The following is a 15,742-nucleotide window of genomic DNA, read 5'->3' as shown; positions in this document are numbered from 1 at the left end:
AACTTATGCTTCACTCAATTCAAACTCGTAGAATTTTCAATAAGAGATTAAGTGATGACAAAAGTTACAAGTAGGATAACAGGACAATCTCAATAAATGTGAAACAAAATAATAATGCTAATAACAAGTAAACAAGAATCCACAGCGTAACATCAAGATATGGTCACTTAGAGTTCCTTCTCACTCAATCACTCTTAGGCTTTAGCAGAGGAGGACGAAGCACACGAGGAGAGAGATTACCGCTAGGAAGATAACGCCAAGGATCTTCGTCGGTGGAGAGGTAGCCGGTGGTGGAGGAAGTTGTGGATGACCAACGATTATCTAACGACCCGGTGGAAGGTGCTCTTTAATCGACAATGTCAGTTGGTATAAGATGCAGTCGATGTACCCTTTAACAGTTTCGTCGTTGTCATTTGTCAAAGAAGACGTCAAAGAATAGGGAGCCAAGGATATCTGTCCTTCCTTGCTCGTCGAATAAATGTCCTTGGTCGATCTCAGGATTGGCCATGCACCATTGACATGAGGGAGGAGAGAGTACAAGTAGAGAGAAGAAAGAGAGAAGAGGGAGGTGGAGAGGGAGGCCGGGGCTTGGGTAGGAAAGAGGGGGTGGGATGGCTTGAGGAAAGGGGGAGGCGGCTAGGGTTTGGATTAGGAGGAGCTTGGGATTAGAAAAGCTGAATTTAATTTCAATTTAAGTGGATTTGGAGGGAAACATTTTGAAATTAAATTCAAATTTCAAATTGGGCTAAGGGATTAAGTGGGCAATTAATGGGGAAGCCCATCATGGGGTCGGCGGCTTCATGAGGGGGTGGAGGGGATTGGGAAGAGAATTATGGGAGTTTCCAAATAGGAGATATAGATTAGGAAAGCGAATAATAAATCCAATTTGATTTATTTTGAAATTGAATTCATGATTGATAACTTTCCTAATTTTGGATTCCCTATATGGAAAGAATTTGAAATTCAAATTTGAATTTCAAAAGAACTCAAATCTTTCCCTCTCATGCTTGAGTTAAATTAGAAAGTCATTATGGTGATTGAAATTAACATAATGAGGGAGAATTTATGAACCGTTCGTTGGACATTTGGAGGCCTTAATGATGTCGGAATTTAGTGATCTTGGGCTCGTTGGATTTGTCTCGTCGAGCCGTTCGATTCGAGTATAAGCTCGTCAAAATCGGAGTCCGTTTGGTAACTCAAATTGCTGTTTGAACCTTCCAACAGCGCTTTGAACTCTTGATTCGGACTTATTTGGGCTCGGATTGGGTCGATCTTGGTGTTTTTGGGTTCGTATTTCCGAGACGCTCAGTTTGACTGTAAGATCGTTGAAATCGGAGTTTGGATGCTCCCGGATTTAATTTTTGAAGTCTCCAACTAGTTTTTGCCTCGGGATTCGTGCCTGATCAAGCTAATTTTGTGATGATGTATCAATTTTAGATTGAGATTTATTCGGTTAGTTTAATGATTATAAAATAAATTTTAATCATACATGAAAAAATCCAGTCATAAAAAGTTATTTCTATTCATATTTGCATATGAAATTTCTTATGGATATGAAATTTCCATAAGAAATTAAATAAGAGATTTATAAATTTTAAATTTATATATGCATCTCACCGCAAATGAAGACCGCCCGATATTATTATGATATCATTATTACTTGTTAGACCAAAACCTTGGCCTTACCAGAAAGTTTGCCTAAACCAATATGTATTTTTTATTATGTGAAGGCTTCAACAAAACCGCGACTATTAGTCATCTTATTTAGGCGGCTTAGCAGGAAATCGCGTAATTAAAGAGATAATATCTATTTTAAAATTAATTAGATGAAATTATCATATCAACATGGAATAACGTCCGGGTTCATTGCAATTATATTATATGGAAGTTAATTTGGCTTCTGATGTAGCTATGAAGTCATTCGTGATGTCAAGAATTTTGTCCGGTTAATTAAGAAGAGATTATTCTGTAGGGACATCAGATTAGAATAATAGTTCGATTTTGTCTCTGTGAACAGTAAAAGCGTAGTTCGCGCTTTTAGTATTCACAAAGACAAACCGAACGGTTCTCCCGTCTGGTATTGGTACTAAATAATTCAGCCTAATTAAGGGCATCTCCAACCAAAAATCCTATTTTTCACTCCAAATTGCAGGAAAACTAAAAAATGTCGTGATTCATCTTCAATTGAACTTCATTTTATATAACATTATTTTATTTCAAATTAAGAAAATCATAATTACTTATATTCCTTTTACACTTTATTTTTTACGTTTTATTCCATTTTCAACAAACAGCGCCGGTATAATTCATTTAACTACTCACACAATGTTGAAAGCCATTTTCTATACCAATTTAAGAACTTATATATATTATTGATATTTATAATTTTTTATATGATTTGAATGTAATTTAGGTGTCATTTGACACTTTTTTGATCGAAAATAAAAAATTATAATTTTTATTTATTTATCTTGAGCGTAAAATTGATATCACATATAGAATTTTTACAGATATTAGCATCCACTTAAAAGATCGAATATAAATTCAATCATTTTTTGAAGGATACCTTTTAAGTTCAAGCAACAAATGAATTATTTTGTCCACTCTTTATGTTGGGAGTTACTTCTTCAAATAAAATAAAAATTTACATCTTCACTCATTAAATCTAATTTTAATTAAAAAAAAATTGTGAGCAATAAATAATAAAATATATGTGTCCCATTCAAATAATTTTTTCAACCGCTATATCTTAAGTAATATATCACATTCTTAACTCTATTAATCAATTTCCCTTACGAATGAGCTTCATCGTGAGTTCCTACTTCAATAGTAGCGGTAGGGAGATGTCATGTTGAGTGAGTTCCGCTGGGGCTGCAAACCAACCGAGCCGAGTCGAGTATGTGAGTGTTCATATTTGTGTTCATTTAATTTCAGGTTGTTCAAGTTTGGTTCATGTTTATTCGAGCTTTATTGTTTGTTGTCATGTTTGGTTCATTTAAATTAACGAGTATTCATGTTCGGTTCATGTTCGTTCGTTTAGTGCTTATTGAGCTTTAAACAAACAAACATGAACGAGCTATACACGAGCTATACTTTTAGATGTTCATTAACTTAACAAACGAGCTTTATCGAGCTTCCTAACAAACGATTACATCGAGCATGTTCGCGAATATATTTAACGAATTTTTTTAACTATCAAACAAGCACGTTCATGAACATATCTATGAACAAATACATTTATAATAAAGGCAATTGTCTATGTAACAAAGGCAATGATTTATAAGCAAATCCCATATTCATAGAATTTTCCTAACAATAGCATTAATAAAGTCAATGATTTATAAATAAATAGCCAAATAAAGCTACAATTACTTAGACAACAAGTTAAGTAATATTTGATACATGCAGCAATCACACGAATCGAGCTTAATGTCAAGTTTGTTCACGAACCTCAAATGATGTTGTTCGCGAACATAAATGAACCGAACGTATTAGTGTTCAAGTTTGTTTATTTAAGAATTGAGTATTTAAAATATTGTTCAAGTTTGTTTGTTTAGTTAATTAAACGACCACAAACGAACTTTAATCGAACCGAATAATGAGTAGCTCGTTGAACGTTTAGTTCGCTTGCAGCCCTAAGTTCCGCCACAAATTTCTTATGTATTGTCAAATGATGATGTGTGTAAAGGCAAAAGGACAAATACATGCTAAATATGAGAGGTTAGATTTGGATGGCAATTGGAGATAAGTGTTATTTTTGTTGGTGTTTAAAATTTTAAATATTATTTGAGTAAATAGTAAAATTTAAATGTTAAATATATAAATTAAAAAAAATTGAGTGCTACTTACTAGGGGTGTTAATATTTGACACGACCCAAAAATCCGACCTGAACCCGACCAAAAAAATTTTGAGTTTGGATTAGAGATTTTGATCCGTTTTGTAAAATCGTGCCAGGTTTGAGTTGACCAGGAAACCTGAAATCAATTCGATTTGACTTGGACCATGCTCTGTATGTCATTCGCGTTAGGTCCGAAGAGATGCCGAGTCAGATGCGTGTCAGTCACGTCGGATGTCTGCTGTCAGGTCCTTTGCCGTCGCTGCCTCGAAATATCGAGCTAGTCTGCGTCGTCCAGTGACCACTGCCCTTGCATGCTCGTTGTAGCTCGACTCTGGCCTCGCATGCCGGTTGAGGCCTAGTCGATGTCCCGACGTTGCCCTAAGACCTAAGACGGAAGTCCACCTGACCCTCGCGGCTAGCCGACAACCCGAACTGCCGTAGTTACGCGTCGCCAACGAGCCATGTGCTAGCGAAACCGCGTGAAGGTCGTGTTGGGTTGACTCGGACCTGAGGCGGGTTAGATTCGGGTTGTGTCGAATAGAAGGGGGTCACTATCAGGTTCGATCAGAATCCGACCCATAATCCATTTTTTGACACCCCTACTACACACTAAGCCCCATTTAATTTTCTTCTTTCAAGAAAATAGGAGAAACTTTTCAAAATTCTTAAATTTTAACTTTAGTTTAAAAAAAAAAAAAAAGGTCAACTTCTGCACGTTTATAAAATTGGTGGCGCGAGCCTACCATCTTCCTTTCGTAAACAACTTATTCCCTTTCTTAAACAAACACGGACAACAATCTCTCAACAACCCTCTTTCTTCTTCTTCTTATTCTTTTAAATTCTCCTCCTCATATCTCTTCCGATTTCCGTTCCCAAATCTCGATTTCTACTTATGGATACCTTCTTCATCAGCCACGGATCACCGACGCTGTCAATCGACGAGAGGTTGCCAGCTAGGCATTTCCTCAAGTCATGGAAAGCGAAGCTTTTCCCGACGGTTCCTAAGGCTATTCTGATGGTTTCTGCACACTGGGACACGCCGGAGCTCGCCGTCAACATCATTAATGGCCGTAATGATACCATCTACGATTTCTACGGTTTTCCCAAACCTATGTACGAGGTTGGTATTCTTCTAATCACTTTGTCAGTAAAATAGGTGATTTTAGGTTTTGTTTTGTTTTTTGTTTTCATTCTGATGGATTGTGTTGTTTCTTGTAATTTTATTGAAGGAATTGTTTAGTTTGGGAAGCATCCATGCTGAAATTGAACATTTATGGGGGTGGTGTTTTTTTTAAGTGGTGGGTTGGGGTGGGTAGTGGTATCAGTTAGTTGTTTAAATTTTTTTATGGATATGGTTCGAAGAAAATTGGATTGCTAGATGATTTCTGGCTGGTCCTGTCTTGATGTGTTAGATGAGAATAAGAGATTTTTAGCTAATTGTTTGTTCTTGGAATTACCTATAAATGATTTGAAAGATTTGTCTGTGGTAGAGATGGTGCAGAACCATCTAGTGATCCTACAAAAGAAAGCCCTTGCATAAATAAAAATTATTCTGTTCTATCAGAAGATTGCAAAGTCTGGCTAAAAGAACTTCAGATTGACTCGGTTCTGTTTTGCCTTTGTTTTTGTTTACTTGGTAAAAATCTTGAAAAATATTGTTAACTCTTGAGTTCAAATTTCTCCTACATCAAATTTGTGCCTTGACACTCAGAAAAAGTTCCAATTTTGATGATACATATATTTAAAATTTTTAATTTTTTTGCCACAGACTTTTGCTATCGTGAGCTCATGAACTGATTTATGGATTGAGTATTTCTGTGTAAAAATATGATGATTTTATTTCATAAAGCACAACAAAAGCATATAGAAATATAAAGCTTGATTTACATCTTCATTTGTGTTAATATTTTCTCCAAAACATCAGCCCATATTCTCTGCAGATACTGCAACAACCCCATATTCCATAGAATCACAGAAGCTAATATATATAAGCATTTATCCATGCTTTCCAGATCAAATATCCTGCGCCAGGTGCACCAGAACTAGCTAAGAAAGTAAAAGGATTGCTTCAAAGTGCTGGATTTGACCGTGTGAAGGAGGACAAGAATCGCGGGCTTGACCATGGAGCCTGGGTTCCTTTGATGTTGATGTATCCAGAGGCTAACATACCAGTTTGCCAACTTTCCATTCAATCTGACAAGGATGGAACATACCACTACAATATAGGGAAGGCATTGGCTCCTCTCCGAGATGATGGTGTTCTAATTATTGGATCAGGAAGTGCCACACATAACCTAAGATCGCTTGGCCCCGACCATGTACCACCACCCAGTTGGGCTGTAGACTTTGATAAATGGCTTACAGAAACTCTAATTGATGGAAGGTATGCTTATCTGTTCTTTTTCCATGCATTCATTGTAGCTTTCATAGTTTCAGGTCCTTGTTGCAGCTTATTTGCTACTTTACAACGAATATTTTACCTTTTTTGGGCCCATTTAGCTTACAAATTGAAGCTCTGTCAATGTGGGGGTTTGAGCGTTTTATATGCACCAACTTGTGGAGTCTAATCTTTGGCCTATGAAGGAACACCTTATATAAACTTCACTGAGGATTTTTATAAAGGGGCCGCTGTCTTTAGATGATTTGGGAGAAATTATGACTAAAAAAATACCACAATTAAAACCATATAGAAATCTGTCATGACAGTAGTACGACGTAGTTTTCAATTGGATAAACTTGTATAAATCCTTGATGTGTTTTGAGCATTGTTCTTCTTTCTGTTTTATTTGCTCAAGGTGATTTGACTTGAGTCTCACCTAATTCCCAACTCTGCTTGTTCTTACATTGAGGAAAGGTTGACTTGTGGATGAATATTTTGGAGGGTTTGCTATAAGGAAGAGCTGCATATACCCATGGGCGAATCCCCCTTGATGTCAGGGTGGGCATTTTCCCACTCTCAAAAAAATAAATGATGTACTAGAGGGGGCATTTTTGACATTTTGTCCCCCGTCAAAAGAACATTTTTGCCATAATATTATCATCCTAAGTGTCATTGTCCATCCCGCAAGTTCGCACTGCGCAGCCGCTTTCGTTATTTGCACATTCGACGTTCAAGATGCAATCTCCTCGCAGCCGTCTCACAGCCATCTTCTTCCCAATCACATTCGACATTCCTAATATGTTATTGGAAGATAAATGATAAAAATTTCCTCTTACAAATTTGATAGCATTATGTATGTTAAATTTATAAAAAAAAATTATTTTGTTTTTTTTACTATTTGATGTTATTATTTTATTATTTATTTATTTATTAATTATTATTATTATTATTAATTTCTTGTTAATTAAAATTTTGTTCATCCTGAAAAATGAAGTTGGATCCGCCCCTGACCCCTGCATATACGGCTTAGTTAATCCATGTTGAATTTGACGAGGGTTTGGCATACACAAATTTCATATATTTGCCGATTTTAAAGTCCCAATTCCTTTTGTACTAAAAATGTAAGAGAACCAAAAGAAGAAATTGCCACCCTTCGCCTCCATGGCCTGTGTCATTTGACCCAACCTACAAAATTTGACTAAAATAGTTTCAGAGCATGAGAGTTTTGATTTGTACAACTCTGTTCATTTCTTGTTATTCCTTCACGTTTACAGAACAGAATGAAATCTTAAATGACATTAACTATTATTTCTGCTGCAGACATGAAGATGTGAAACACTATGATAAGAAGGCTCCAAGTGCTAAAATTTCGCATCCGCAGCCAGACCACTTCTATCCTTTGCATGTCGCTCTTGGAGCTGCGGGGGAGAACGCCAAGGCAGAGCTTATCCATCACAGCTGGGGAAATTCCTCACTTTCTTACTCTTCTTATAGGTTCCAAACGGCATAGTTCATGAATTTGTTTGCTTTGTTGTATGTTATGTATACTTCCATCCCGCTTTGTATGAGGATTTATTTTTATCTTATTTATATGCATTGTTTAGTTATAATAATGTGATGAGTTGTATGTGTGAGCTTTTTGGCTCATAATCATTTGTAACTATCTGAACTTTTTCAATCTGCTCAAATTAAGTTCTTTTAATAAATATCAATTTAATATCCAGCTATTATATTTACTGAGGAAATTAAGGTTTCGTTTGAGACAATTTTCTTGCTGCTTTTAATGCTTTTTAAAGCAGTTGTCTAGTTTAAAAATTTTTGGTACTAAATAGTTGTTCTAGAAAGCAGTAAGACAGCTGTCACAAATGAAGCCTAAGTAGCATTGTTCACAATAAATGATATTTTTTAACCTCTTGGATTTAGTGGGGGATAGTGCTGGTGTTGTTGACTTTGTAGGCGATTTTGAGGGCTGTTTCCCTACTTGAAAGTTCAATTCTAAGAGTGAGAGGGTGTATTATCTTGCCATCAGATTTAGAACAAAATCACAATAACTCAATGAAAGATTGTGAACTGAAAATTTAGAAACAATCTAAGAGTAGAAATTATGATTTAAGTGATTATACATCATCAAAAAATTATCATGACCGGGCTCGAATCTCGAGGCAAAATTAGGTTGAAAATTTTCGAAATTAAAATTGGGACCATCCAAACTCTAATTTCAACGAACTTACAATCGAATTGAATGTCTCGAAAATACGAACACAAAGACACCAAATTCGACTCAATCCGAGCCCAAATGGGTCCAAATCAAGGGCCTGAAGCCTTGTTGGAGGGATTAAACTATAATTTGGATTACCAAACGGTTTCCAAATGTGACATGCTTATAATCAAATCGAGCGGCTCGACGAGATGAATCCAACAAGCCTAAGATCACGGAATTCCGACATCATTAAGGCCTTCAAATGTCTAGCGAACTGTCCATGATCAAGGGATTCAACATCTGTCGTCCATCAAAGCCACTCTCTATTTTCCCTTGATCCTCCTCTTATTTACGGGACATGCCACTTTAGAAAATCTATAAATAGAACCCCCTCAACCCCTCTCCTCTTGAAAAGGGAGATATCAGAGATCACTCTTGCCTCCTTGCCTCCTTGACCACCACCGGAGTTCCGTCGGGGGCCACCACTTGACACCATCAGCTCTGCTGGACCACCACCTGACGGCTGAAGTTTTGCCGGACCACCACCTAACACCCTGAGCTCCGTCGGACCGCCACCTGACCCCTTGATTTCCTTCGGATCACTACATGACACCCTGAGCTCCACCGGACCACCACCTAATGCCTGGACTTATGTTGGAACACCACATGACGCCCTGAGCTCCGCTGGACCACCACCTGACGGCCTGAGTCCACCAGACAACCACCTGATGTCTGGAGTTCTATCAAACCACCACATGACGCCCTAAGTTCCACCATACCACCACCTAACGCCCTAAGCTCCGCCGAACCACCAATTATGCCTGGGTTCCACCGGACCACCACTTAATGCCTTGAGCTCCACCAGACCACCACCTGACACCCTGAGTTCCACCGGACCACGACCTGTCGCGTGGAGTTCAGTCGGACCACCACCTAACACCTTGAGCTCCACTGGACCATCACCTGACTCCTGGAGTTCCACAGGACTGTCAAGTGACGCCAGATTTTCATCCCCATTTATCATTAGATTTCAACCATACAGTTGGAATTTGTAATCAAATTGCCTTCAAGGATAAGTCAGCTCACTCTAATCTACTTGAATTCTAGTGGAATCATTTTCAACTGGGTCAGGCCTCGTGATTTTTCCTTTTTCCAGGGTTTTCCACATAAAAAATCTTGTGTTCTCTGTGTGTGAGCAGGATATCTGTACAACGCTAATACATAGGATTATAGCTCTATCGTCGTGTGTATTCTAGCCTGCAACAAGTGACATTTTTCTCCACCAATAAGATAATCCTATCATCTAATTTTAAAACTAAGCATATGTTAGTCTATCCACCAAGATATAAATAGGGTTTAATTAAACAATTAAAAAAAAATAAAAAACCTATTTGTTTATGATTTATAATAAGATAATTGATAAGATGGACAAGACTAATGATATTAACACTTATTTATTCATGGTTTATAATATTGTTTTATTGATTATCGACGTATTTACGTTTTCACATCTTTTGTTGATTTAAGGATTTAAGCGTGATGGTTTTCTACTTTTCATTATTGATCATATTAAACCATATCAGTGGTGATTGATTGATGTTATTGAACGTTATTGATTCTATTAATTGAAATTAGCATGCATATCGATTCCTTAAATCTTGTATGGATGGATTTAGTGAGTTTTTTGTTTTTGTTGGGCTTTGTATGCTCATTATATAATTTTATTAATTTTAAATCAAAAAAGGGGGAAGAACTTTGTGCAGTGAGGTGGATTGAGGTCTTCATATTTCTCCTTTTTGTTTTTGTTTTTATTTTTTTTGTATTCTTTTGTAGTCAAGAGCTATTGATAGACATATTGACTGTTAGTGATCCCCTGACTATTAAAAATGTGATTTTGATGAATAAATATAGTGAAATATTTCAATGTGTATGATGTTCAATGGCATTTACAAGATAGATTAATATATATTGTTGATTTATAGAAGTTTTGGTAAATACTTAAAAAGATAAAATAAGTAATTCTTCTAAATTGGATCCAGAGACATGACATTTGGCTCTCGATCTAGAGGTTTTATATTTGAGGCATTGCATGTGCAATATGCATGAGCTTGTGATTAAAATTCGCTCATCAATAAAATAAAATAAAAAAGTTGGTTTACATCATATTATCTTGTTAGTTCTTTTGATCATTTTGAAAAAAAAAAAAAAACACACACACATCTTTCAAGTGAAATGGAATATATCTAAAAATACACACTTTCTCTTGTATATTAGCCCATCTTTTTAACCCATCTGACAACCTCCTTTACTCAAAATAACTTTTTTTTTTAATACTTTTGTATCAAACTGTCAATTTTGCTAATATACTTAAAATAATGTAAAATTCTAATTGACATGAGTGGTGGTTGTGTTCTAGATAAATTTTTAGACGTGCACATTTATGCTTTAGTATCAAACTGACTATTTTACTAGTATACTTAGTGTAAATTTCTAATGGCCACTTTTTAGAAGCCTTTTTAAGTTTTTATTTTTTGATGCATTTCATAGAAACCCATTTTTCCTCGTCTACAAAATATGGTTCAATACCTCAATTGCTCAATTGAATCCATGGACGTATTCAGGGTGGGGGCATTAGTGGGCACGTGCCCAAAACGTGCCCCCATTGGCTTGAGACTACGATTAATTATTCTGCGCGGATGCCGAATGTCGTCCGGAGACCAACCAGAATGCGCCACGTCACCTCTTACTCGGTACTGCTCTGTACCACGGCTCGATACTGCTGATGTGGCATATTCTGGTTGGTCTCCGGACGGCGTTCTGCGTCCGGTCTCCGCACAAAATAATTTCTCCGAGACTACCCCACTAAGTTGTCTGGTTGGATGACTCGGCCTTCCTCTCAATCTATCTTTATTTTATGAAAAAAAGGTAAGAAGTAATCAAAGAGCTAGAATATAGATAAGAGAATTACAAACACATAATTGTCATAATCTTAGAGAGACCATCATAGGCATTTTCAACTCACCATTGATATATTGCTGGCTTGCAACTAACATGGTCTAGAATGTAGTTTAAGATAGTAAAAAATTATTTCATTATAGAGCCATCACTAAAAATAATTCTTAGATTTGCCCATAATTGCATCAATAGTTGGGAAAAAATTGGCCCTTAATATCTTCTTTGAAAATTTTGATCTTCATCGGTTTTAAAATCTTTAGATATGCATATATATATATATATATTATATATAATGTTAATCTAAAAATTAGATTCAAACGAATTTTTAGGCTCATCTTCACCAATTTTTGCAAACAAAAATATATCATGATACAAACTTCTTTCTATGATTGATGTTAAGCTCCCACCTTATTTTTTCATTAATGATCGAAAGATTATCAACTTTCAAGCAATAAGGCTCATCTTACTTTGATATGTTCCAATTTCCAAAATGATTTTGCATCTCTAATAAGAAAGAAGAGATAGCCCCAAAATTAATTTTTAGTATTTAAAGAAGAAAAATTGCCGAAGAATATCCTCGCACATTTTAAGGTTGAATAGGCTTCCAAAATTCTTGAATTTGCATCGAGTTCCAACCGTTGCACTAAATCTTGGTGTAAATCCATAGACTTTTGAAGTCCATACTTATGAAAAACACATTAACGATATCCTTATCCTTTTTTTTAACTTAAAAAATGTTAATAACATATGACGATTCATAATATCCTTGAGTCGAATCACTTGGTTTTTAAAAGTCAAGTAGTTATTAGCTTAGATTCAATCCAAATCATTTTTCAAAGATGGAATCACTTTAATTCTGATTCAAATGATTTTATATATTAGGTTTTTCAATAGGCTAACAAAGAAATAATTGACCCATTTGTTTATGCTTCTTATGCATATACAAAAGTTTTCTCAATCACTTTAGTACTCTCTCCTCCTCCTTTCAATGTGAAGAATGGCGAATATATTTATAATTTTGGAGAAAGACATTTGATTATTTCTCCAAAGTCGCAAAATACTATCTAACAACTCAATGTTGGTTTCTTGATCGAAGGTATTTCCTTAGTGGTTTTAGCGTACCTTACTGATTTTTGGAATCCAGGAATTTTGGCTGTAGGATTCTACTTATCAGATGGTTGAGTGGATTAATTAAGTATAAACAAATTTAGAGATTATTAGTTCCTCACTTAATTAATACAGTTTTCTATCCATACTTTAAAGTGCCTTGATCTTATTTGGACTCCGGCAATTCCATTTTTGATATCGTTGGGTTCCTTCCATCGAACTTTTAGTTAGTTAATATTTGAATGGAATTAGAGTTCAAAAATTTTGAATGGTTCTAAATGTTTTGTTTTCCAATTCCAATTATGCTTGATCAAATGGATTTTCCCAATAAAAATCAATATCTGTATCCTAAATCTACTTATATAACACACATCGTCCTAAATTTTCATCAAAATATGCATAAAAGAAGCATTCCACTTTAATATCAGTTAATATTATAATATTTTTTATATGATGTTGGGTTACGATGTTATATACACAACATATAAAATATTTTTATATGTTAGATTATATAAATTAGTGAAAATCATTTGTATTTAAGTACAACCCCATAAATTTTAAGTCCCCCATATTTTAAATGAGGGGATTTACAAATATTACTTAAACTATCGTATTTTACACATAATTTTTTATTTAATTGAGCTACCACTTCACACGCTTTCTACTAAAAACCTTAACCCTTAACATAAAGAGAGATGAGAACGTTGCGCTTCGTCTCATTTAGGAAAGAGCATTGAACAAACCAATTACATATGGACAACCTCAATGATCAAAAACGAGATAAAATAGTCGCACTGGAGGGAGAGCATTGATTGGATGTACAACTTGTGTGGGAGAGGAGTTTTTTGCCCTCACCAATATCTGAATAAGAAAAGTAATATTTTTTATACTTTTCCGAATTTAATAAGTCAATTAAGTCAAATTCATATTATACATTAAATACTACAAAACTCAAAATACTAAGATCTTCTTGTTGATAATCAAAACTTTTAATAACAGATCAATGTGATTTGTATTTTAATATGTTAATTTAAAAATTTATCAATCAAACAGTAATAATTGTTTTTGTATGTAAATTCTAAGAAGAACGAATCCAGAACAGCTGGGAAATCAGGCGGCGACTGCCCTTTTTAACGAGTCTAATCAAGCCTACTTATTCGCGTAGGATTTTTTTTTTTTTGGGAAAAACCTGGGCGAAAGCCCTTCCATTAAGCCAATGAACAAAGTTACATTAATGTAGAGACAAGAGAAAAGTAAAACTAAGAGAGCAGCAACAGGATTACAAGTAAAAGCAACCAAAAATACTAACAACCCTAACAAACAAGGATTGTAAGCAAAAATAAAAGGGCTCAGTAAAAAGAATTGCCCGATACCAAAAATCCCCTGGTTGCAATGTTGATAACGGCAGCAGCTTGAGAATGAAGTGAATAACCTTGCCCATCCAAGGGGGAGAGACAATTCAACATCATTGGCACTCAAAAACCATTCCCGCCCAAAAAAAGAATAAGATCCGGCAGATATCTGTTCCAAGAAAAAAGGAGCAACGCCAGCCTTGCGCCAGTCACATAAGTCCCATCCAAATCCCCAGCATTTTCTCCATTTGGCAATTTTCAAATAAAGACAGCCTTCTTAATAGAATGCCACCACCGTTTAAGCTCGTAGGCATAATAAATAATAAGCTCGTATGTAAATAAAACCAAAATTTTTTTTCGCCCTCATTTTTTTTTTTTTTCCGCTGCGGCAAGGAACCTACAGTACTTTCTTGCTCGTCTTGAAAATTCTCCCAAATATCTCTGGGAAACCGTCAGCATCTTCGTGGTAAGATCTAAACCCTCAATCGATCTCAGTACTTTTGCACATCTGTTAATTTGTTCGTGTTTTCTTGATCACTCCTTAACATTCCGTTTTTGAATTCCAAAATCGATTAGGTTTCATCCTGGTTAGAATTTCATCCGGGGAGGGATTCGGAGATTCGTTTGTTTGATTTTCTATTGCAGATTTAGGCTTTGATTGGTGATTGAGATTTGGCATCTTTCCTTTGGAGAAGAGTCTAGAAGCCGGCGGCCATGTTTGCTCGCTTTTTCGGGAAGCCCAAGGAGCAGACCAATGCTCTGGCGACGCTTGACAAGTTAATGAGGGTTTCTGGAATCTTTTCTATTTTTGTTTTTTTGGTTTTTATTACAACGATTTATGATTTGATGTTGATTAATTGGGGGCTTTGATAGGCTGTTTTTCTTAAATGTTGTTGAAAATTACGTTTATTCCTTGGATGAATACCTCAGATGTCAGTATGTGCGCTAGTGCTTCTCTGCTTAATGTTTATGATCGGTGGTTTGAGTTTATTACTTCGTTTACTTGTTTGGTCATGTCTTTTTTACATGGCCGGAAGCCAAACCAATAATATAAGTCAAAACAAACCAAAATTTCTTTTTAGGGGCGAAATTTAATCACCTAGGGATTCAGATTTAACGGGTGAGGAATTCTAATCCTAGAAGAACTGAAACTTTGTGGGGTTGGGATCGTCCAGTTCTTCTAGGCTGCTCTCAGCCATTGTTTGATGGAGAACAGGTTCTTGGAAAATATATTAGTCATCAATGTCTTATCTCAAAGTTGAGAACAAAATTCCTTCATGTTTTAACGCAAATAGAGATGGAATAATCAATAAGAAAGAGAAGAAATCAAATCTGTGATTCATCAGCTTCTTTTTTGTCTCCTTGGAGCCCCATTGTATGAGTAGATCAGATTGGTGAATGGTTGGCAATCATCATATCACATCCTAAATTTGAACAACAAATTTCTGGTACTTTTCATCATTGGTTAAATGGATTAGAAGATGGAATAAAATAACATAAAATGCAACAATAAAAAAAAATCAGTGGAGCAAAATTCTGAATTTTTCCTTTTAGTGGTACACTTTGGAATTGCACTTCACGTTGAAGGACAAGGAATATATTATTGAGAGGGGATTTTTGGTATCCAATAACCTGAGAAAACAAAAATGGAAGTTAGCTCTTATTTGCGCTTGGATCTAAACTTGCTAATGTTTTCCCTAGGAAAAGCATGAAATTTGTGGCAGAGGGGCCATGGTGTACACTAACTCTGATCCTGATATGTTAGCAATATAGTTATGTTTAATGCAAACATACTATGTGCATGAACTTATATACATTCATGGCTTACACAAACTCTGGTTTATGAACAAGGAGTTTTGTTTTATATTTGAATTTTTTAGCATAATGGAATATTGGCCCATTCTGCCCT

General features: G+C 35.6%; 1 protein-coding gene across 1 annotated transcript; it reads left to right on the top strand.

Annotated features, from left to right (window-relative positions):
* Nucleotides 1-4,596: 4,596 nt before the first annotated feature.
* On the top strand, nt 4,597-7,940 carry LOC110107164 (extradiol ring-cleavage dioxygenase). The gene is made up of 3 exons (XM_020837343.2): nt 4,597-4,959; nt 5,852-6,222; nt 7,540-7,940. The coding sequence occupies exons 1-3, from the start codon at nt 4,732-4,734 to the stop codon at nt 7,727-7,729; spliced, it is 789 nt and encodes a 262-aa protein (XP_020693002.1). The 5' UTR covers nt 4,597-4,731; the 3' UTR covers nt 7,730-7,940.
* Nucleotides 7,941-15,742: the final 7,802 nt, after the last annotated feature.

The sequence above is a fragment of the Dendrobium catenatum genome, unplaced genomic scaffold (genome assembly GCF_001605985.2).
Source record: "Dendrobium catenatum unplaced genomic scaffold, ASM160598v2 fragScaff_scaffold_1189, whole genome shotgun sequence".
In the NCBI taxonomy this organism is placed as follows: domain Eukaryota; kingdom Viridiplantae; phylum Streptophyta; class Magnoliopsida; order Asparagales; family Orchidaceae; genus Dendrobium; species Dendrobium catenatum.
The sequence above is the reverse complement of the archived record's forward strand: the minus strand, read 5'-3'. Positions and strand labels throughout refer to the sequence as shown.